The following is a 24,338-nucleotide window of genomic DNA, read 5'->3' on the forward strand; positions in this document are numbered from 1 at the left end:
AAATGAGGAATTCCTGATACCTGAGTCTCCTCAGTTTGGAAAAATGGGTAACAACAGGGATAAAGGCAGCAAGTCCAAGGGATTGAAGTGTGTTTCCAATGGCTCTATCTATCCAACAGGCCCAATAGCAACTCCCAACAGCTAAGCAATGCACAAAGTTTCAGTCAGAGGACAGGGAAACAGATTCTCTTGCAGTAACTTTCTGTGATAAAAACCCACTGGTTTCTTGATGACAGGCAAATACAGTCCATTGGGTGGGGGGCATGGTATTAGATGCCAGTGCATGCTCAAGAAACAAAGTGTGTGGTCATAGCTCATCAAAGTGCATTTCCAGCTGAGGCCAAAGGCAGCAAGGTGTAAGAAGCTGCTGGAGCTGGCATTAGTTGAAGCAGGAGATACCAATTCAGAGTGGCAAAACAGTTGTAGAAAGCCCCACTTACAAAGCAGGATGTATGCCAACCAATGAAGTCAAAGACTGTTCCACCTTACTTTCTACAAAGTGCTGTGGTGGTGGTGAGGATGCTTCCTAAGCATCGAGGAAGTTTCCTAAAACCCCATATCCTGTTGGAGGAATATGGTCAGGATGGTGACTGAGGGGAGCAGAGACCGATCCTCCAACCATATTTGAACTGTATGTTCATCAGCAAACATGCGCTGAGCAAGCACGCACTGCTGGGGTCCTCCTCTACTTGTCTGCACACTCCTCCATCTCATGGCTGCTCTTGAGCACAGGATTTCCAGGAACCATTCCAAATTCCACGCTCACCGCTGTCAGTCAGGAGCAGCGGCAGAGTCAGGGCTCTGAAATCTAGAGGCACTCTACCCAAGTGCTCGCCATAGCCATCAGCCTCAAAATGATCATCTGGGATGTGGTCCTGGTGAGTGTTTTTATAAAAATCACAAAGCTAGGGCTGGAGAGATGGCTTAGTGGTTAAGGCACTTGCCTGCAAAGTCTAAGGACCCAGATTCAATTCCCCAGAACCCACATAAGCCAGATACACATGGTGGAACATGTGTCTGGAGTTCATTTGCAGTGGCTAGAGGCCTTGGCAAGCCCATTTGCTCTCTCTTTCATAAATAAATAAATAAAAATAAGTTTAAAAAAAATCACAAAGCTAGGCCATTTGCTTAGTCATAGAAAGAATGCTGGGTGCCCAAGTGGGATTTCTAGTTTCCTTCTGTGTAAATGAAATCACATTAGTCCAGAATTTATTCACTGGAAACTACTAGTAAAGCAGTAGGATTTGGTTTTAAATGCTGCCAAAAAAGGAAAAGAAAAAAAAAAAAGCAGGAATTCACTGAAGTTTGTTCTGAAGCAGTCTTATTATTAACGTTGTAGCCAGGCTCGGGCAGCATGGGGGGATGGGACCCCTACTGTGTTTGCTGAAGAATCCCGGGCCTCTCCCAGTTCAGGCTCACTCTCACTAGAGGTAGACCCATTGTTGATGGCGTAGACGGTCTCTGCCACTCCCTGAGCTGAAGCACAGCCATCTGGCTCCTTCTTCTCCCTAGGACTCGACAGTCCCGGGAGGATGGCCATCTTCCCCATCTGCCTGTTTGGCAGCAGGGACATGGTATAGTCTGCAATGACCCCACCCACATCTAAGCTGCATGCCTGGTCAAAGGCTAGGAAGCCGACGTTGGCGTTTGCCTCACACACCATGAAGGACCCATCATCCATGATGAGGAGGTCAATGCCACAGAAGTCCATTCCCAGGATGTTGGACACTTGGATAGCCAGCTGCTTCCCTTGTTCTGTCAGTGGGCACTTGACACCTACACCACCTGGGGGGAAAGCACAGGAGTGTAAAAGATGACAAGGAACACTCATAGTGGTCTAGAGATCCTTCAAGGAAGACATACTACTGCTAACAAGGGACATCTGGACAAGTGTCTTTACTCATAAAAGACTGGATACATATCAAGACACTGTTTTTTGTTTGTTTACTTTCAAAGTAGAGTCTCACTATAACCCAGGCTGATCTGGAACTCACAGTGATCCTCCTACCAGACACCTTTTAGGAAAACAACATGGTGATTTCTTACCTAGAGTCTTAAAAATGCTGACATCCTGAGCTAGAGGGATAGCTTAGTGGCTAAGGAGCTTGCCTACAAAGCCAAAGGACCCAGGTTCAATTTCCCAGGACCCACATAAGCCAGATACATAAGATAGCACATGCATCTGGAGTTTGTTTGCAGTGGCTGGAGGCTTTGGTATACCCATTCTCCCCATCTCTCTTAAATAAATAAGTAAAATGCTGAATCCCCTAATCCAACCATCATATCACTAAAAAGTTTTTTTTTAACGTGTTTGGAAGAAAAAATCTATACATTCTCATTTTAATGGCAATGTTATTTAAAATACTAGAAAAATGGGGGCTGGAGAGATGGCTCAGTGGCTAAAGGTGCTTTCTTGTAAAGCTAAACCATGTAGTCCAGGTTCAATTCCCCAGTAACCACATAAAGCCCAACGCACAAAATGGTGCATGTGTCTGGAGTTCATTTGCAATGGCAGAAAGATCTGGCACACCCAAACTTTCCCTCTCTTTCTCTCCCTCTCTCTCTTTCAATGCATAAAAATATTTAAAATACTGAAAAACTAGGCTGGGGAAATGGCTCAGTGATTAAAGGTGACTGTAAAATACTATTTAGAAAATCACAGTAATTTGTGAACATTCAAATAATTGTTGAATGAAAAATTATAATCTAACTATTTTACAACAAAAGAGAAGAGCATATTTTGTAAACATAAATAATAATGTGGGCTGAGGGATGTAACTCAGTGGAAGGGCACTGAACCTAGCATGTACAAGGCCCTTGGTTCAATTCTCAGCACGAGGGAGAAATACGATAATGACATAATCAAATCATCATCATAAGAATGTAGATAGAATTTGTAAGCCCATGGGAAAACACTTAGAAAGGGTTCAGGATGGTATAGTATAGCTGTAAGTACACATAGATGTATGTTTGAAAACAGACTGGAAGCCAGGCATGGTGGCTCATGTCTTTAATCCCAGTGCTTGGGAGGCAGATGTAGGGGAACTGCTATGAGTTCAAGGCCACCCTGAACTACATAGTGAATTCCAGGTCGGCCTGGGCTACACTGAGATCCTACCTTGAAAAATTAAAAAAGACTGGAAAGAGCAATGCCAAAATGTGAGTAGAGGTTGTCTGTAGATGGTGGGGATAATAATAGTACAGGTCTGTTTTCACTTTGCTCTATTTAAAAAAATATATATTCTACATTAAGAACATATTTTTATTTTATTATATATTTATCTGAGAGCAAGAGAAAGGAAGAGGCAGATATATATAGAGAGAATGGGTGTACCAGGTCATCTAGCCTCTGCAAACCAGATTTTCTCTCCAGTCCAAAAGTTTTTTTTTTTCCTTTTTTGTTATTATTTCAAACAAAGCAGTTCACCAGAAAAGCAACATGGGCCAGGTGTGACAACCCATGCCTATACTCCCAACACTGAAGACTGAAGCAAGAGATCACAAGTTGGAGGCCAGTGTGGGCCACTTAGCAAGAACCCGTCTCAAAAGCAGGAAGGGAGGAAAGGAAACAAGCAAGGTGGACATATAAAACCACAGAGTTACTAATGAGAATGGATTGCAAGTAAAAAAGACAAAACAATAACCCACAAGACCCAACACTATGGCACTACTCATGATTATTATGCAAATGAGATGAGGAGCCCTCTAAAGTGCTGAGCACTGTGTCCAACTGAGTCTAGTGTGTGTGTCTGCCAAACCATGTGGTCAAATATCTTACAATTAACTGCTTCATGCCTTTGTGACTGGGCAGGAGCTACCTGAGGGCAAGCACTCCCTCATAATCTCTGTGCTCCCAGCTGCACAGCACAGGCTGCTACGGGGCTGTGGGGTGAATGCAGTGAAAGCGGGACCGGTCAGTGTGTGAGCCTCTCCAGGAGTCCATGAAATCGGAATCATCATCTGCTGAGTTAGGGAATAACTGAGGGCCTGTTTCTTATGTTGTTTTCTAAGTTCCTAATACACAAATCCATTCACTGAGGCTGAAGGCTTTCTTTTCTTTTCTTGATTTTTTTTTTTTTTTTTTTTTTTTTTGGAGGTAGGGACTCACTGTAACTTGGGCTGACCTGGAACTCACTATGTAGTCTCAGGATGGCCTCCAACTCATGGTGATCCTCCTACCTCTGCATCCTGAGTTCTGGGATTAAAGGCGTGCGCCACCGCGCCTGGCTGAAGAAAGCTTTCTGTGATAGGGACAAGGATGTACATCCCTCCTGCTGTATCTGCATTCACCACGAGGGAAAACAAACTTCATAAATGGGTTAAAGGGATAGGCCATGGATCCAGCCAAAATATAAACTGCAGCATTCTTATGCATTGTACATGAAAGGAAAACAAAAATTCCCATTAAAATCTGTGATGCTTTATGTTGAATGTCAAGTTGACAGGACCTAGAAGTGAGCCTCTACGTGTCTTGATTAGGTTCACTGAAGTGGGGAGACCCATCTTAACTGTGGGCAGCACCATTTTACTGGCTGGGGGTCCTGGTCAGGGTGAAAAGGCGGCTGAGCACAGGCATTCACTGCCCTCGCATTCCTCACCGTGGACTGAATGTGACAAATTGCCTCAAGCTTCTGGCGCCACGCCACTGCCACCATGATGGACTCTCCTGGAACTGTAAGCCAAAACAAACCCTTTCCTTCCCTGAGTTGCTTCAGCGCAGGTCACAATCAAGTGAAAATGTCTGAGTTTCCCCAGCAGCACCTTCAGGTTGGGTTTAGTAATCCCTGCCTCAGTGGTTGCAAGCAGCTTCCTCACTGAACCTCCCTGCCTCCTGTCTCACACTCTACACCGAGTTTTTCTCAAACGCTGGTCCTGATGTCACTTCCTTGCCAAACCTTCACTGCTGAGCCCCAGCACCTACAGAAGAGAGCTCTAAGCTCAGCGTCTGAACAGCCCTGCCCAGCACTTTAACCTTCGACTCCCACAGGAAGGGGCTTGTCTCCCATTCTCTGTGAGACTCTGGCACCTAGCAGAAGTAACAGCAGGGCAGTAGGGGTCAGATGCGTTTGCTGAACAGGTCCAAACAGCCTGGTGAAATGCCCTGGTGGTCTTCCTCGAGCCTGGCATCTTACCGAGGGAGCAGTTGCTCTGCATCCGGCCATCCGTGGAGCAGCGCAGCATGGAGCCGACCACCTGGCCGCCCACCACCACCACGCGGATGTCTTTCCCGTGAGACTCTTTCACATACTTTTGGAACAGGTAGGGCACATCATGACGGACCAGGTGGCAGATGTCGGAGAGGTGATGCTTGTCTCTAGCCAGAAAAACAGCTTTGCCTTCAAGAAGAGAGACGAAGAGCAAGAGTGGGGGTTAGAGAAGTCTCTGTCCTCGCTGGGCCGCCCTCACTGTCCCAAAAGGACGCCAACTTTCTAGAACGTGTCTCACGCTGGCCCCAGCTATTTCTCCTCAGATTTTATACATTATTACTCTCCCACACCACAACCACATTTTTCTTTGGAAGTTCTGAGACAGGGTCTTACTCAGTACATAACCCAGGCTTGACTTGAACTCACAATCCTGCTTGTCTCAGCTTCCCAGACTAGGACTGCAAGTCTGTGCCACCACACTGGGCTTCCCCCCACCACCACCAAAAATGAAATAAGAGACCAGAGACCAAAACAAGATCCAGAGGGTTTCATCAGTTCTAAAAGCAGCTAATTAGCACCTCCATCACCCCCGTTTGTTAATTAAACAGAGCCCATATGTAGCTTATGTGGCTTGCTTTTCTTCTTTTCTTTCTCTTTTTTTTTTTTTTTTTTTTGGTTTTTCAAGGTAGGGTCTCGCTCTAGCCCAGGCTGACCTGGATTTACTATGTAGTCCCAGGATGGCCTGGGATTCACGGTGATCCTCCTACCTCTGCCTCCCTAATGCTAGGATGAAAGGCATGTGCCACCGTGCCTGGCTTCTTCTTCGTCTTCCTTTTTTAAGTCCTTCAAACCTCACACTGGGCTTGGTACCCAGGGCAGATGTCCATCAGTGTTTACAGAACATAGTTACTTGAACATAGTGTACAGGCAGCCCAAGTGTGACAGAGAGAGAACCAAAAAGGACAACTAGAGCACAGTATCAAGTGCATAAAAACGTCTTGGCAAAATCCCTGGGAGCTCAAGGGAGGGAGCTGTGCACAGACACCCGTCTTCCTTTTCTTTTTAGTGTTTGGGTAAAAATATATTATCCCTTCTTCCTTTTAGGCAGAAGAAATGTATTATTTGGCTATTGTCACTTTATTACAGAGAATGACCTATGTGTCCATTGCTCTCTGGGATAGCATTCTTTATCTTCTCCTGGAATCCACCTGCATATTAGTTAACAGAGCCGAGTAAGATTGCTCTGCAACTCTGACCTGAGAGTGCCTGACCTGAGCATTTGTTTTCCGCAAAAAAGGAACAAAAACATGGTTTCACATGCCTTTAATCCCAGCACTCGGGAGGCAGAGGTAGGAGGATCACCATGAGTTTGAGGCCACCCTTTACTACATAGTGAATTCCAGGTCAGCCTGGGCTAGAAATCTTACCTTGGAAAAAAAAAAAAATCAATACTTATCAGTCCTTAGTAACATAGGAGACTGAAAAGTAACTTCCAAAACATGTCAGAATCAATGTTCAATCATTCCTGAAGTTGCTGGGCCCTACATGCTCACAAGAATTGGCAGACGGAAAGGCAATAGATCTGAAGATGTCCACATGGCAGGTGAAGGAGCATGTTGTAGTTAAATGGGCAGCCAGTGCCTATTGTAGAAGGTCCCAAACATGGATGGGCACAGGAGAAAACAGGAGACAACTTAGCAAGTAGGTACAAAGTGGCATCATCCCTGTTGCAAGCCTCAGTTGCTGAGCATGGTGTAAGTATTTAGACAGTTGGCACTAGGAGACTTGGCATCTGGCAAGAGTTGGCTGGAATGCACCTAGAAGTACTGGGGTCCTCTAGACAGTGGATTTTCATTAGTGATGGGGGCTAGTTATGGGTTCCTGGCACAGTACTCCTAATATAGGGTTAGTCTATAAAGGATTGCAGTTTTAAGGCAAGGACAAAAAACTAAGAAAAACAGAAATAGAAAGAAAGAAAGAATACAAAGCCAAAAAGCATTGATTAATCATCTGCCCTGATGTCAAGTCCTTTTTTCTTTATTATTTTAATTATTTCTTTATTATTTTAATTTATGCTGGCCTACAAAACTATTAAAACAATAGTTATTCCTGCTTTACATTACAGGCAAGAGAACAGAAGCTCACAAGATTGCTAACTGTCTCCTAGGCACAGCCTGTGCACTTCCTGCACCCTTTGGATTTATTGCCATATGCAGTCATCCTCTGTACCTGAGGGGTCACCATCTGGCTAGCTCAACTAACCCAACTGGCAAGCAGCAGGTTCAGGCAAGATTCTGTCTCAATAAATTAGGGGGAAAACAATAGGAGGAGATACCCAATGTCAACTTCTGACTTCCAAATGTGCAAGCAAATGCATGAGCAGGCACACACACACACCCGTGCATGTGCATTCACACACACAAATGCACCCACACACATGTGAACACCACACATGTATAAACATGCCAACACTCTAATCTAGCGGCCCAAGGGACCTAAAGGAAGGGGAGGACCTGAGCTGAGATCTCAATGCCCATGTAATAGCTGGACATGGTGGTGTGCGCCTGTGATCCCAGTGCTGGGGAAGAAACAACAGGAAAATTCTCAGGACTTGCTGCCTAGCCTGTTTAGCCAAATAGATGAGCTGTGTTCAGTGAGAGACCCTGTGTCAAGAAGATAAAGTAGAGAGAGGTAGAGATAGACCTATGTAAGCATGGACCTCTGGTCTCACACATGGGCACATACACACACACACACACACACACACACACACACACACACACACGTGCAAAACAAATAACAGAATCTAATCCCTCAGGGAAGGAGTGAGTTGCAGTCGTTCAACTGGAGGCTCTTAACAGAAGGACGGGGCAGCCAAGCAGAGCAACCAGCACACACGACAAGCTCCTTGGGCAGCACTCCCACATGCCTGGCGAGTGACCTTGGCAGCAGAGCCGCCGCCCTCAGGGACTGACTACCCAGCAAGCCCAGCAGCAGCACTGACCCTGGTGGCCCCGGGTGCTCTTCACCACAACCGGGTAGCCCAGGGGCTCAGCTTCGTCGATCATTTTTGAAAAGTCTTCATGCCCACCTGCCAAGAAAAAGCGAGAGTCAGTGAAGACAGGTGAGGACAGCGATGGGACAAAGGTCAGTTTAGCACTGCCCGCTCCGACGTCTTCTCTCTGATTAAGTCGCTTCCACCCTATTCCACCTCAGCAGACATGCACCAGACACCCTTGCACAACACCCCTACTCCAGCTCCTGGATCCTCACAGCAGTCCTACAGAAGACAGCTTTTCCCTCACAATGGCTGTGGGAGAAGGTCTCTAGGGTGGTCCTTTAGATTCCCGCCCCTCCAGGTCCATATTCCTTATAAAGCCCCCTTCTCTGGAGTGTGGGAGGAGCCCAAGGATAAGATATCATTCCTGTGATTATATTAATAAATGGTTGACTTTAACAATGGAGGGGAGTTCACTGAAATGGAGGCCTGGCCTAACCAGAAGAGCCCTTTAAAAGAAAGCAAAGCATTACAGACTCCTCTGTTGGTCTTGTAGGAGAAACATCAAGCACACAGAGAGGACCATGTTGGGAAAACAGTAGGCAGATTCAAGGACCTGAAGTTGGCCCCCTGCTGATAGCCAGCAAGGAAGTGGAGACTTGGACCTATAATTACAAGAAATTAATGCCAACAGACAGACATTTTGGGAGAAACTTCCAAACCATATGAGACCATGACCCAGCTGACACCTTAATATCAGCCGGGAGAGACCCTGAGTCGTGAACCAGCTGTGGAGGGCTGGGCTGCTAGTCCACAGATGCTGAGAGGTAACGAGTGTTGCATTAAGCTGCTAACATTTCTGTGGTTTGTTATACAGCAACAGAACACAAATACTCGATGGGACCAAGCCTAGAGTAGGTCTTACCCAAAATATAAGGCTTCCATATGTTTCTTAAGCTTTAATTTTTAAAATATGAATATTATTGTCCATTAAAACAAATTATATATATATATAATTTTTTAGAGGTAGGGTCTTACTCTAGTCCAGGCTGACCTAGAATTCACTATGTAGTATCAGAGTGGCCTTGAACTCACAGCGATCCTCCTACCTCTGCCTCCCGAGAGCTGGGATTAAAGGTGTGCACCACCTTACCTGGCCATGAAAATATTTTTATATTGTCTTACAAGTCATGTTGTGCATGGCACCCTCTCCTCTTTCCAATCTTATACTTCAACTCTCTCCATGACCTCTGTAACAGCACCAGTAGATCACACTCTCTTTGCCTCTAATAGACCTAGGCTAGGTCCCATTCTTATCTCCATTCCCTCGGGTCCTTCTTTTAGTGGTAGAAATTCAGTGTAGGTGAGGTTCTTTTTGAGGAAATGCTCCTTGATATCTTCTAAACCACATTGGGAGCTCTCCTATGGACTCCTGTGCTACCCAGGAGCACGAACTCTCACCTGGACACTGACTGCACCGTACCGACATTGTGTACATGCTGCCTTCTGCTTCTGGTGACATGGGAATGCCTCGGGACAGGACTCTTACTGCTCTCGCCTAGGGCCTTGTACAGTGGCTGGAGCATATTTAGAGAAGGACTTACAGACAGAAAGAAGCACGGATGTTTTTGCTTTGGCTGGACATATACTAACATTGGAATGGACAGAAAAGATTATTATAGCTCCAGCCTAAGGATGACATTTAAGTTTGTAACTTGTCATGTTCTTCATGAATGAATATCCCACACAGATCCAGAGACAAAGAAAGAAAAAAGCAAAGACATTATAGAGGCATAACATGATGTGGCTAGAGAGATGGCTCAGGAGTTAAAGGTACTTGCTTGCAAAGCCTGCTGGCCCAAGTTTTACTCCTCAGTATCCATGTAAAGCCAGATGCACAAAGTGGCATGTTTGGAGTTCATCTGCAGCAGCACGAGGCTCTGGGGCACCCATGTGCTCTCTCTCTTACAAATAAATAGATAAAAATATTTTTTAAAGATTGAACATGTTGAGTCCCCTAAGATGAACACTAAAGGTTTCTGGACAGAGAAAAGAGATGCTACTAGCTGAGCCAGACATTCCTGGCGGGTTTCCAGGAGACTCACCGTAGGAAAAGGTGTCGGGCATGGGCACCCCGTGTCCAGCCAGCTCCTGGAATGTCCAAAACTTGTTGATGCAGTTTAGGATGCTCTGTGGGCGGTTGACCAAGCGGCAGCCCAGTTTCTCCAGGTGCCGCAGGACGGTGATGTCGCTGTCTGACTGTATGGAAGGTGTGGACACTCGCACAACCACAACGTCGGGGAAGGTGGTGAGGGCCTTCTGGTTCAGCTGCAGGCCTGCAAGCAAGGAGCACAAGTGAGCGCCGCACACTCTGTCCTCTGGAAGAAGGGTTCCCACAGGAATGGTCTCTAGCAGCTGCATGAGCATCCTGGTGTGTGTCCGAAGAGGCACTAGTCAGCATATTCTCCAACAGACAGATTGGACATAATTATAAGACACAAACACATGAAAAAGAAAAAAAAAAAGGGAAGAGGAATCCCAGTTGGAGAACCCCTAGCAGGTATGTGGTGCGGAACTTCCTTCCATGTGGGACTCTAATGACTCTGAGGACAGAGGAGCAGGAGGCTGGAGGCCTTAAGAAAGGGCAGCGGCAGTGGTACTTTGGACTCCCTACTGCTCTTTATAACTTAACCTCAAGAAAGTCTCCTGGCTGGAATGTTATGCAGCCATTTAAATTTTTTTCTTTTTTAAATAGGGCCTCACTTTACAGTACAGGCTAGCCTCAACTCAAGAGCCTCTTGCTTCACCTTGTCCCTATCCCTACCTAAATGGTCTTTATGAACATCCTGTGACGAAACAAATATACCAATATCAATGTTAAATAAAGAAACAGGACTTAAGAGCTCATGTGTAGAGCACCTGCCAAGCATATGAAAGGACTGGGTTTAATCCCTAGCACTGTCTGAATTCATTTAGCAGAGAAAAAAAACATAGACTAAAATAAGTCCCTGCACAAAAAAGAATAATGTATTCAAAAGTATAAATAATGCATTGTGATCTCAACCATGTAAACAGATGCAGGTCAGAAAGGGTAGAGGAACACAGCCATTTTAACTGTGAGTTACAGAGTTATAGGGAAGTTCTCCATTTTATTTTATCTTATTTTTTTTGTTTTGTTTTATATTGAGATAAGATATATTATATAGCCCTAGTTGGTTTGGCACTCGTTATGTAGCCTAGATGCCTAGATTGACTTCAAACTTACAGTAATCCTCCTGCCTAAGCCTCCTGAGTGATAAACTATAGGTGTGATCTACTATGTCCAGCTCTTTTTTGCATTTTATATCTATCTGCAATTTCCAGAACTCCAGGTGTATATGATTTTTGTAGCAAAAAAGAAACTTAAATGTCTACTAGAATCAGTTCAATATTTAATAATTATTGACCTCAATATTCACTAGATGATATTAATGGAAAGTTCTGAAGCTATCTTAAACCAGATAAGCTGGATCTCAGCCTGATATAAAGATTCAGAGGAACCAGAACACAGTCTGCACATTGCCAAAGGGGTTCTGTGAGAAGGAATCACGTGGCTTGCTTTCAATGACTCCAAGGGGCGCAGTTAGCCATACAGAATTATTTTGACTGCATCGTTTCCTGACTCAAGCCCCTGGGACAGCACCTGGTGTGTGGCAGGCACTTAATGTTGTTGAACTGAACATAAACTTCAGAGTCACAAACTTGGGTTCAGCTATGTTGAGATAGTTCCACTCCCTTAAAATGGAATGGGTCAAAGCTTACTAGGCACTGGAAGATGACAAAGAGGGAATAGATGGGCCTGAAGGGTCCATGAAACATGTTTGGTGCCTTTCGACTCTGACACTCTCTGGTTTGTCTGACTCTAGTCAGCTCACTATCTGTGGTTACTCAGCAGCTGGGGACAGAATGAGGAAGACAGACATGGGACATGTGGGACAATGAGAAGTGAGTTCAAGGAGTTCCTGGGTCTGTCTTAACGAGCCTCAAGGGAGTTTCCCAAATGCTCTAAAAAATGCAATTTGCAAAAAGCCGGGTGTGGTGGCACATGCCTTTAATTCCAGCACTTGGGAGGCAGAGGTAGGAGGATCACTGTGAGTTTGAGGCCAGCCTGAGAATACAGAGTGAATTCCAGGTCAGCCTTGACTAGAGTGAAAACCCTACCTTGAAAAACCAAAAGGTAAAAATAAATAATAAATTAAAAAAAAATACTGAGCCACATTACAGGTACTAAAGATACTAAAGAGGTTATACTCTCCCCATCAGGGATTCAGGCTAGGAATGTGGCTTAGCGGTAGAATGCTTACCTAATGGATGTGAGTTCACAGTTATTTCCTAAGTTGGGTATGATGGCACACATCTATAGTCCTAGCCCTCAGGAGATTGAGGCAGGAGGATGATAAGTCCAAAGTCTGCTTGGGGTACATAGCAAAGATCATAGTGAATGAATCAGTATCAACTGGAACCAGAATTTCAGGTCATCCTGGGCAAGAATTAGACTCTACCTCAAAAAAAAAAAAAAAACTTCCTTTAAAAAATTTCAATACCAAAGTACTGAGAAAGAAGAAAAAAGTCTCTCTAATCCCCAAACCAAAGAATAAGAAGCCACTCTAAAAAAGACAACATGGGCCTAACATACATTTGCTGTTCTAGATGTTACTAGTTTAAAAACAAACAAATTAGGCTGGAGAGATGGCTTAGTGGTTAAGCGCTTGCCTGTGAAGCCTAAGGACCCCGGTTCGAGGCTCGGTTCCCCAGGTCCCACTTTTAGCCAGATGCACAAGGGGGCGCATGCGTCTGGAGTTCATTTGCAGAGGCTGGAAGCCCTGGCGCGCCCATTCTCACTCTCTCCCTCTATCTGTCTTTCTCTCTGTGTCTGTTGCTCTCAAATAAATAGATAAATAAAATTTAAAACAAACAAAGAAACATGTAAGCCAAGCATGGGGGCACACACCTTTAATCCCAGCATTTAGGAGGCAGAGGTAGAAGGATCGCCATGAGTTCGAGGTCACCCTGGGACTACATAGTGAAGTTCAGGTCCGCCTGGACCAAAGTGAAACCCTACAAAAAAAAAAAAAAAGAAAAGGAAAAAGAAGAAAGAAAGAAAGAAAGAAAGAAAGAAAGCCGGGTATGGTGGCACACACCTTTAATCTCAGCATTCAGGAGGGAGGTAGGAGGATCACTGTGAATTTGAGGCCACCCTGAGACTCCATACTGAATTCCAGGTCAGCCTGGGCTAGAGTGAGACCCTACCTCAGAAAACCAAAACAAATAGGTGTATACTGGTCATGGTGACAAACACCTTTAATCCCAGTTACCAATACTCTGAGGTTGAAGGAACACTGAGTTTGAGTTTGAGTTTGGGGCCAGCCTGGTGCTACAAAGTGAGTTCCAGGTCTGTCTGAGCCAAAGTGAGACCCTTTTAAATGAAAAAGCAAAAAACAAAAAAACAAATAAATATTTCTGGGCATGGTAATGTATGCCTTTTAATCCCGGCACTCAGGAGCCAGAGGTAGGAGGATCAGCCTGAGACTACATTGTGAATTCATTCAAGATCAGCCTAGACTACAGCAAGACCTTACCTCAAAAAAATTTAAAAAAAATTTTTAACCCAATAAACAAACAGATAGATAAATGAAAAGTAGCACATCCAACAAAAGAAATCACTGTTTTTAAGACCACTGTTAGCAAAATAGACCAAAATTCAAAATTATAATTCTCTACCAAAGGAAACCAAACTAAAAATAAAGAGTGAATATTTAAGATGTGAGTATATAGGTTCAAATAGTTTTCAGTGCTCCTGGCCATGCTGTGAACCCAAAGAGGAGGGACACACTTCTCACTGTGGGTTTATAAAGAGCAGCCAGGCTATCTTCACTTTGCCATCAGGAAACTGATAGATGCTTTCACTGCTCTTTAAGCAATCCCGTTGCCCTCAGTCTTTGGTGAAAGTGGAGGCAAGGGAGTAAACCTCATGTAGTATCCTCAAAATAAGTAGAAAAAAGAAAGAAAAATATTCATGTTGATGAAAGTGGTGACTGAATGCAAAACACCCAGGCACTGATGTTGTTACATAGACATCCTACCAAGCAAAGTCGGTTACTATACAAAGATTTTGTTTTACCACCCATAAGAAACATGGCTTAGCAACGGAAAAGTGACCAAGAGAAGCAAGAAGCAGCAAAAACATCTGGCTTTCAAATCCCAACACAAGTCCACAGACAAACGGGCTTCTGCATGGGAAGAAAAGAATCCAGTCCATCTGGAAATATAAACCACAAGAGCACAGAGAAAGCTTGGCCTTAACAAGCAGAGTCACAAACACCTAGAAGCCTTACCAGGACTTCATCTCTCGTCTCCAAAGGTTAATCTTTGGGCCTGGCCAATTCCAACTGAACCCTTTAATAAATGAAGAATGGAACGGGTTAAAGTGGCACTGAAAAGGTACTACCAAGCAGTCAGATGGGTCTGGCATCTATCATGCTGCTGCCCAGCACTGTGCAGAGGGACAGCAGGTTTAGATGATGCCAGCCCCCCACAATCCACTGACCAAACCAGTTATAGATTATACTCAAAAAATTGATTTTTGCCAGATGTGGTGGTGCACACCTTTAATCCCAGCACTAGGGAGGCAGAGTTAGGATTGCTGTGAGTTTGAAGACAGCCTGGGACTACAGAGTGAATTCCAGGCTAGCTAGGCTAGAGTGATACTCTACCTTGAAGAAAACAAAACCAAGAAAACAACTGAGAGTCCTTGGATTTTTGGCACTGGGAGGAGGAGCCAAGGACAATCCCATGCACACACATAGCGATCATTGTACATTTGTCCATTGAAAGTTCTGACACTTCCTCTGGGTCATTCCACTTCCCCCCTAATCATAACCCCTGACTTCATCATCACACTTCTAGAATGTAACTGCTGGTAAACAAGAGACTACCCCACATTGTGGCTGTGGTAGGAGCAATGCCATATGTGTTCAAAAGCCAGCCGGTATTAAGGCTGGCTCTTGGTAAATGTGTCTGGAGCCTGAGACATCTAACCATGTAAGTAATGTCTGCTGTCTCATCAGCAGCATCCTCTTGCAGGAAAGGACCAGATTAGCTTATGCTTGTCAATGTGCCACTTTAGGAGCCTTAATATTCCCACTGTGATATGCAGGCTTTAAGCCAAGAGAATGAGAAGCTGACGTGAGGCAGGAGGAAGACAGCTCTACTTGGCCACAGCGAATGGAAGGAACGCCCTCAGCAACTGGGCAACTCTGGTACTTCGGGAGGAGGATGCAAGAATGCTGGGGCATCCTGATGGAAAGCAGCTCTGGAAAGGGAGACAACATCTCAAGAAAAGAAGTATACCTGACATTCTCCACTGACCTCTACATGCATGTGCATGGGACATGCACATCTGCCCACATGGGTACATACACTACATATCACACACACTACACCACACACATGCAGAGACAGAGAAAAAAAAAGATGATTAATTTGGGGATTTCCTTTTCTTTTCCCTTGGTTTTTGCAAGTAGGGTCTTGCTTTAGCACAGCTGACCTGGAATTCACTATTTAGTCTCAGGCTGGCCTCAAACTCATTTGTGGTCTTCCTACATTTGCCTCCGAAGTGTGCTATCACACCCAGCTTCCTAGTTTTATTTTTGGATGGCCTTGAACCCTGAATTCATGTGATCCTCCTATCTCTGCCTCTATAGTACTGGGATTAAAGGCGTGCACCACCATGCTTGGCTACAGAGAGAACTACAGATGTATGCACCACTTGTCTCACCTAAAATGTTCCCTGCTCCTTCCACCTTCTCACTCTTCCAAATTCAATGCCAAATAATAATAATAATAACAAATAGGGCTGGAGAGATGGCTTAGCGGTTAAGCGATTGCCTGTGAAGCCTAAGAACCCCGGTTCGAGGCTCGGTTCCCCAGGTCCCACGTTAGCCAGATGCACAAGGGGGCGCATGCGTCTGGAGTTCGTTTGCAGAGGCTGGAAGCCCTGGCGCGCCCATTCTCTCTCTCTCCCTCTATCTGTCTTTCTCTCTGTGTCTGTCGCTCTCAAATAAATAAATAAAAAATGAACAACAACAACAAAAAAATAAAATAAAAAAAAAATAAGTAAAGCAAGGGTGGGGGAGCTGGAGAGATTGCTCAGCCGTTAAAGCACTTGCCTGCAAAGACCAATACTCTAGTTCAATACCCCAGTACCAATGTAACGCCAGATGGCATTCTGTCATGCCCAGAAAACATGTACTGAGCAACACTGGTCCCTGCATCTACCTTCTTGATATCTCTCGAAACTTTTACCTTCTCAGTCAATACTAGAAGAAGAGACCTAACAACAGAAAGTCACATAGAAAAATGTAATATAGCATTTGCATTAGCAGTAGACTGTTGCATCTAGGAATTAAGGTACAAATGAATGCAGACACCAAGTGAGAGAGTCTCCCTCTAGGCTCTGTCCTATGCCACTGCTGACTTGTGCCTGCACCAGGGCCACTCCACAATTGTTATAGCAAGTAGATTGTTTTGAGAATGTGTCCTCATAGCTGGTAAGGAAGAACTTTAAAGTCTTCAATGCTCTTCTTTGAATATCTCTATAAATTATACTGTTTTTAGTATTGCCCTGAAATGTATGTACTATATTTACCTTTTGTACTTTCCTATCATAAACTCTTTTTTCTAGCAAATGTTAATTATACATTATAATGGGTTTCATTATACCATTTTCATGCTTAAATATGATGCATTTTGGACAAGTTCACTGTATTACCTGCTTATTCCCCTCTACTACTGCTGTTTCTATTCCCCTAATTAGTTCTCCTTGTATTTTCAGTTTTAAAGTTTCCACATTTTTGGTGTGGGGGGGTGACTTTATTGAATCAGACTTCAGTATCGTTTGCTTGTTTTATGCCATCAGGTGGCAGTTTCTCTCTCAGTCCTTCCTCCTGGGGTCTAGGACACTGACAGCGGTTCTGTATTTGGGACATTAATAAGGACACAAGAAAGGTCCCTTCCTTTTTGGAAGGAGGTATTTCCCAAGGACATAAAGACTTTGAAGTCCACCAGGAGGGGGAAAAATCAGAGAGAAACAAGACCAAAATAAAACAACCCCCCCCCACCTATCTGTAGGGGCACAAGGACCACTGTGGGTTTCAGGGTCTCCCTTTCCTGCCTTCACCTGCACCCAGAGCAGATCAACTGGACCCACCCTCTAGATTTCCTCTTGTCTCTATTGGTTCCACAGTTTCCTCTTTCTTCAAAACCCTAGTAACCTGGCAGGAGAGATGGCTTCATGGTTAAGGCACCTGCCCGTGAAGCATAAAGACCCAGGTTTGATTACCCTGTAAGCCAGATGCAGATAGTGTTGCATGAGTCTGCAGTTCATTTGCAGTGACTGGAGGCCCTGGCATGCCCATTCTTTCTCTGTCTTTATCTCTCTCACACACTCTCTCAAATAAATAGTTAATTAAAACAAAACCCCAAGTTCTACAGAGAAGCCAGTTTCCTATGTAGTAACTCAGGCAGGCTGCTGAGAAGGCAAGAGGGGAGAGGACTAGACTGGAAAAGGAAGCTGTCAGAGGCATCCTGGCATCTGAAGAGGAGGATGAAGGCGGGATGACGGGGATCCTCAGTACTAAGCACCCGGGTTCAGTGCATAGAGGGGTCTTGTGCCTCACTGAGAGGAGCTCCAGCTGCGTGCCCGCTCTGTGGTCCTGCATTCCCTGTGGACCAGGCCAGGCTGCCAGGAGCCTGTCACAGCCCAGGCAGTTAAGAGCACCGCAACCCACAGAATCACTGCCAAGGACGAGGTTGTCACTCACCTGCGGTACATGGTATCGGCTGGACTACAGGTAAGCTCGGAACTATTCATGTTCCACAGGGGAGTTAGGAGGAGTAGGGACTAGGGACAGGGGAAAATCTGGGCTGGGGAGCAGCGTGACTAGAATTCCTAGGGTGAAGGGTGCAAGGAAAGGTAAATTGAGGGAAGGAGACACTTGGGTTGGGGCGTCGGGAAGGGGCTGCAATGGGAGGGAAAGCAGTACGACGGGGCGCACCAGGGGGAGGATTGGGCTGGAGATGACGCTGAGAGGTGGACCTCTGAGCAGCCAAGTTAGGAATGGAGGCTAGAGGACGAGGACCAGGACGACGACGAGTCGGGGGAGGAGCAGCAGGAGGAGACGGGAATATCGGAGGAAGCTTTCGAGTCATCTTTCTAAAAGACACTCCAGACTTCTTACTTCACCAGAAGTCAGTGAGCGACTGAGCTTGTGCCAGAACTCTCCAGTATTTACCTCACAATCACCACTCCCAACGTTCCATGACTCGGTGCCCATTATGAGCTTGCCCTGCCTTTGATGCAGTGAGGAGGTCCTCTGACCAGCAGTATGGTCCCAGTAAGTCTGAGCAATCATGTGAAGCACTAAGGAGAAGGAATGGAACTGCCACCTTCCTCTCTGTTCCTGAATTATTGTGCAGTTTTACCTCTGAATAGGCAGAGTTTGATCAGAGAGTTAGGAGAGAACCAAGAGCTGAGTGTGTTCCTCAGCAGAACTGGTTATAAAAAGGAAGTCAGGGCTGGATAGATGGCTTAGCACTTAAGACACTTGCCTGCAAAGCCTAAGGACCCATGTTCAGTCTGTCTCCAGATCCAACATAAGCCAGATGCACAAAGGTGAGGAAAGCACAAGGTTGCACATACCCACTAGGTGGAGCAAGAATCTGGATTTGTTTACAGTTTGTTCACAGGGCTGAAAGGCCCTGGTCTGCCAATTCTCTCCTTCCCCCCCCTCTCTCCCTCCCTCCCTCTCTCTCTGTCTCGCCCTTTCTAAATAAACAAAAAGCTAGTAAAAAGGAAGTCATTGTCCAGGTCTGTGGAAGTAGGTTTCTACCTCACGTATGTAACTGTTGAATGAGAGGTAATCAGAGAATGGACATTATGTCTTGTTGATCAACTGGAGGACACTGAAGATCAGGGACAGGACAGCAGGCAGTGAGTCACAAAGCAGGTGGGACTAGAACTTGAATGGAGGAGGGGTCTATAGGACGAAGCAAGAAAGGGCAAGAGCTCCCGTGTGGCCCTTGCCTGCTTCTCCACAGAATTGTGAACATGTGCTCTTAGAAGGGGATCTTATGTTCTGGATCTTATCTCTTGGTCTTACTTTTGTCTCTTGTTTCCAAATAACTCAAATTTGAAATATCAAATAATGAAAATGAATATATATTAATATACAATGAGATTTATTATTTTATTTTCGTAATACCTGTAATGCATGTTGATTATACTTACCACACCCCATTATCCTGTCTTATCCCTCTGCCATTCCTGATGAGCTTCTCCATTTTGCCAAACTTTTTTTTTTTTTCATTTTTCTTGCCTTTTTTTTTTTCTGGGGATCAAGAGTTTCATTTGTGTTGCTTAAATGAGAGGGGTGAGGAATTAGATATAGAAACATGTGCACTTACTAATGGTTACATCAGTAAAGAGAATGTGTCCTCACAAAGGTGAGTCAAGCACAAGGTTATACCCTCAGGGAAAGGTGGGGCCTGTGAGGCCTTCAGTCATCCATGGTGGAATATGAATGCATGCAATCCTATCAGGTTTACTGGATGAAATCACAACTGCTGTCAGCTCAGCAACAGCCATGTCCCACATGGAGACAGCATTCCATAGCACTCCTCCCCTTCCTCTGCTCTTACCTTCTCCCTATCCCTTCTTCTCTGAGGTTTCTTTAATTTTTATTTTATTTTATTTTGATTTATTGAGATTAAGGTCTCACTTCAGCCCAGGTGGACCTAGAATTCACTCTATAGTCTTAGGGTGGCCTCAAACTCACACTGATCTTCCTACCTATGTCTCCTGAGTGCAGGGATTAAAGGTGCGCATTACCATGCCTGGCTAATTTTCTAAATTTTTTTTTAATATTTTAATTTTATTTTTATTTATTTATTTGAGAGAGTGAGAGAGAGAGAGAGAAATACAGAAATAGGTAGAGAGAGAGAATGGGTGCACCAGGGCCTCTAGCCACTGCAAACAAACTCCAGAAGCATGCGCCCCCTTGTGCATTTAGCTTATGTGGGTCCTGGGGAATTGAACCAGGGTCCTTAGGCCTTGCAGGTAAACACCTTAACCACTAAGCTATTTCCCCAGCCCCTAAATTTTTATTTACTAGACACATACACACACACACACACACACACACACACACACACACACACACACACAGAGAGAGAGAGAATGGGCATATCAGCATATGAACTCCAGATGTGCCACGTGGATATGGGTTATATGGGTTCTGAGGACTCAGACCTGGATTTTTTTTTTTTTTTTTTTTTTTTGTTTTTTGAGGTAGGGTCTCACTCTAGCCCAGGCTGACCTGGAATTCACTATGGAGTCTCAGGGTGGCCTTGAACTCACTGCAATCCTCCTACCTCTGCCTCCCAAGTGCTGGCATTAAAGGCGTGCGCCACCACGCCCGGCTACCAGACCTGGATCTTTAGGCTTCACAATCAAGTGCCTTAACCGCTAAGCAATTTCTCCAGCCCTCCTTTATTCATTTTTTAAATTTTATTCTGTGATATTTCTTGAGTCTTGGAGGTGACAATATAGATGTCCCATTTAGGGCTGAGCACTCAACAGTCTTTAAGCAACATGAATCTCTGCAGTAAGCGCTGCCCACTGCAAGAAGCTTCTCTGAGCAAATCTAGAGCAACAGTGATCTATAGGCATAAACATAACATTTAGAAGGTAGTTTGACAAATCCAACTTGTCCTTTCAGCAAAATGACAGTAGTAGCTTCCTCATTATGGCCTACAGGGCCTCCCCATCCACAGTCTTCTGACCAGGTTACAGGACAAGATATGAATTCCCTTCAGCGAAGTAGGCCTCACATCCAATCAAAAAAGTAGTTGGGGCTGGAGAGATGGCTTAGCCCTTAGGGCACTGGCCTGCAAAGCTGAAAGACCCATATTCAACACTCCAGATCGCACAGATGCAAAGGTGAGGTAAGTGCAAGGTCATGCATGCCCACTAGGTGACAGAAGGGTCTGGAGCACCAATTTCTTTTTTCTCTCTCTTCCTCAAAAAAAAAAAAAGGGAAGGAAGTTGGTTATCTGCAGTATTGCCTAACTCTTACAAGCAATTAGAAATGAAGGTGTAAACTGGGTGTGGTATGGTGGCACATGCCTTTAATCCCAACACTTTGGAGGCAGAGGTAGGAGGATGGCTGTGATTTGAGGCTAATCTGGGACTACTCAGTGGATTCTAGGTCAGTCCATGTTAGAGTGAGGAACTACCTCAAAAAAAAAAGAAGAAACATAGTGGTAAGCTGGTAGGGCTATTTCCCCATCCTGAGCACCTCATAAGTACATGTGTGCTGTTTCACACCCTCAGATGCCTATCTCCATGTAGATATTCATGGGCGTTCTACATCCTTCCCTTCTTTCCCCCATGTACAACCCTCTCCCCTTACCATTCTTCTTTTTTGGCTTGATTTTTTAATTTGAAAGAAAAAAATTTTTAATCCAACAATTTTATATATAAATTACAATTCTCAAACCCATCTCAATCCTTGATAAGTGATGGTAACATACACACCAGAAACGGTAGCTCAAGGCAAGATCACACCAAGGACAAGATTGTGTCCAGGAAATTAAGGACCAGACTGGAGATCAGGAGCCACCCACCTTTCTACCTATCCAGTTAACCCTTCAGATTTCTATCTAGCCTGAAGCTAGCTATTGAGCTTCTTTAGAGCAATAAGGCAGGCTATTTTCAGAGCAACTAGCTTGAATGGAACTGAGTGTGAATTGGGCATGTATGTTCATGGCAAAACTTTAACCTGAAAAACTTCACATACATCAACATTTGAAAAAAGTGAAAACTTGCCACTATAGGTAGGGACAAACTGGATGGATGGTGGAATCAGCAAGTGGATCAGTTGCTAATCCTGACCCCATCACCACAAAACAGGCTTCTTCTTACAGAGCTAATGAGACCCTCCCTCCCCCAGCCTTCTCGTCTAATAACAGGCAAGAGCTCTTCTGTGTTGCTCAGCCTTTCTAATTACCCTGCAAGGAAAGGGCCAGAACAAAATCACCTGAGAAAACCATGGGCCTAAAACACTCTGCTCCTACAGTGCTCTCCCATCTGAAGCCACTCTTCAGCCAGGTGGGGAGGGGCCTGATCATCAACAAACATCCCTGAATCCCGACTCTGGTTCAAGGACTGGGGCACAGAAATGAGCTCAGAACATGGACAGGACAACCAGAGTGTCTCTGCATTTTTATCTCCCCCTACCCCGGCAATGCCCCAGCATTCCCTGTTCTTGCCTTCACACTGCAGAAATCCCTGAGGAAGAAAGGAGAAACATCTTACAGAGACCTCTCTGCAAGCACAAGCAATGCATCTGAATGAGGTCATGCGCAGCTCTGTTGAGGGTGCTCAACAAGGGGTCCTAGTTCACTGGTTCAAGCTTCAGATGATTAACTTCAAGGGGGTGTGCATAGAGATGGCTTAACACATGCTTGTCTTCACTCTACAGCTGTGGTTCTGTGGGTGATTTTGTCCCTAGAAGACATTTGGCAATTTCTGGAGATATTTTTAGTTGTCATAACTTTAGTGGGTCAGCATTGCTGCTAAATATTTTATAATACACAGATAGCCTTCCGCTATAAAGAATTAATCTGTCCAAATGTCAAAACTGTTTTGGTCAGAAAGCCTTGCTCCCATGCTATCGGGATCACAGGAGCCCTACACTTATTTATCTCACCCTCTTCCTACTCTTTTTTTTTATTTATTATTTTTTTATTTTTTTTTTTTTTTGGTTTTTCGAGGTAAGGTCTCACTCTAGCCCAGGCTGACCTGGAATTCACTATGGAGTCTCAGGGTGGCCTCGAACTCACAGCGATCCTCCTACCTCTGCCTCCCGAGTGCTGGGATTAAAGGCGTGCGCCACCACGCCTGGCTCTGTTTTTATTTTTAACAAGTTTTGAAAATTATTTGATTTATTCATGTGAAAGAGAGATAGAAAGGAACCATAGTGAGAGAATTAGAATGCCAGTGCCTCTAGCCACTGCAACAAACTCCAGATGTATGCTCCACCCAGTGCATCTAGCTTTACATTGGTCCTGGGGAATCAAACCTCAGTTCTTAGGCTTGGAGGGCAAGCACCTCAACTGCTGAGCCATCTCTCCAGCTGCTCCCTGCCAGCCCCTTCTTGTTTTTTTGTTTTTTTTTTTTTTGATCCTTCACATTTTGCATCTTTAATTAAGCACATAAAACTGCACTACTTAATGTATTTCTTCATGAATTTTTTGTGAAATTTAGATCACAGAGTATCATTTACTAATCTTTTGTCTTTCTTCTGATCATCTACACCTTTTGCACAGTTCTTGAAGACAACATCATCATCCCACCTTCTTTTAACTTTGAAGTTGGCCTGAGGCTGGGATGGGCCAGTGAGATTAAGGAGAGGGTTTTCACTTAGAATGTTTTCCACTCCGATTTCTCTCTTCTGCTTTTTGTTCTTGTTACTTCCTGGCCTGCTCTTCAGCTCTTTCCTTTTTAATTTTTTCCAGTTCTGCAAGAAGAGCTGCAGTATCATCATCATCACTCTCCTCTTCATAATCTTCATCTTCCTCATCTGTCAGAGGATCATCTGCATCCAGGTTGGCAGCAGGGATCTGATCTAAGCAGGGCTTCTTTGAAACTGAAGTTGTGTGTTATCGGGTTGGATAATCTGTTTTTTTCCCTAGCAGCTGCTCTCTCTCTCTCCCAACTCTTTCTTGAAATCACGGTTACAAACCTCTTCAGGGGCACCTGAGTAGTTTGTCTGTATTTTATCTTTGTATGAGAGGGAAGGTCTCTGCTTGAACACTGTTTTGACAGTTGGCTCAAATCACCTTCTCCTTTTCCTCTTCCCCCTCTTGCAGGTTCAAAAGTGGGTCTGGCTGCGGTTATCATCTTTTATTTTCACCCGGGGATCCCACGCAGCAGCCGCCCATGGTGATTTGCAGACTACAGCAAATTTAATTTCCCAGAATGCTCTGTCCCCCAACCACTTCTTAATGGTCAGGAAGTCTGTCTTGACACAGCCCTAAGCTTGCTACTGCCTGGCTTTGACCAAATCCTCTTCCTTTCACCTGGGCCAGCAGGG

At 44.7% G+C, this 24,338-nt stretch overlaps 1 protein-coding gene and 1 pseudogene across 1 annotated transcript in view; both read right to left on the minus strand.

The window, feature by feature from the left end:
* Positions 1 to 1,232: 1,232 nt before the first annotated feature.
* LOC101609724 (N-acetylaspartylglutamate synthase A) overlaps positions 1,233 to 24,338 on the minus strand; it is a 37,157-nt gene continuing 14,051 nt past the window's right edge. Inside the window, exons 2-5 of the mRNA XM_045149936.1 lie at positions 10,251 to 10,481; positions 8,152 to 8,238; positions 5,133 to 5,336; positions 1,233 to 1,785 (exon numbers count right to left, since the gene is read on the minus strand). Of these exons, the coding sequence (XP_045005871.1) occupies positions 1,328 to 1,785; positions 5,133 to 5,336; positions 8,152 to 8,238; positions 10,251 to 10,481 (980 nt within the window). The 3' untranslated portion in view covers positions 1,233 to 1,327. The remainder of the gene's footprint in view (positions 1,786 to 5,132; positions 5,337 to 8,151; positions 8,239 to 10,250; positions 10,482 to 24,338) is intronic.
* LOC101617976 lies at positions 23,433 to 24,145 on the minus strand (annotated as a pseudogene).

This window comes from Jaculus jaculus, chromosome 5 (assembly GCF_020740685.1).
Source record: "Jaculus jaculus isolate mJacJac1 chromosome 5, mJacJac1.mat.Y.cur, whole genome shotgun sequence".
In the NCBI taxonomy this organism is placed as follows: Eukaryota; Metazoa; Chordata; class Mammalia; order Rodentia; family Dipodidae; genus Jaculus; species Jaculus jaculus.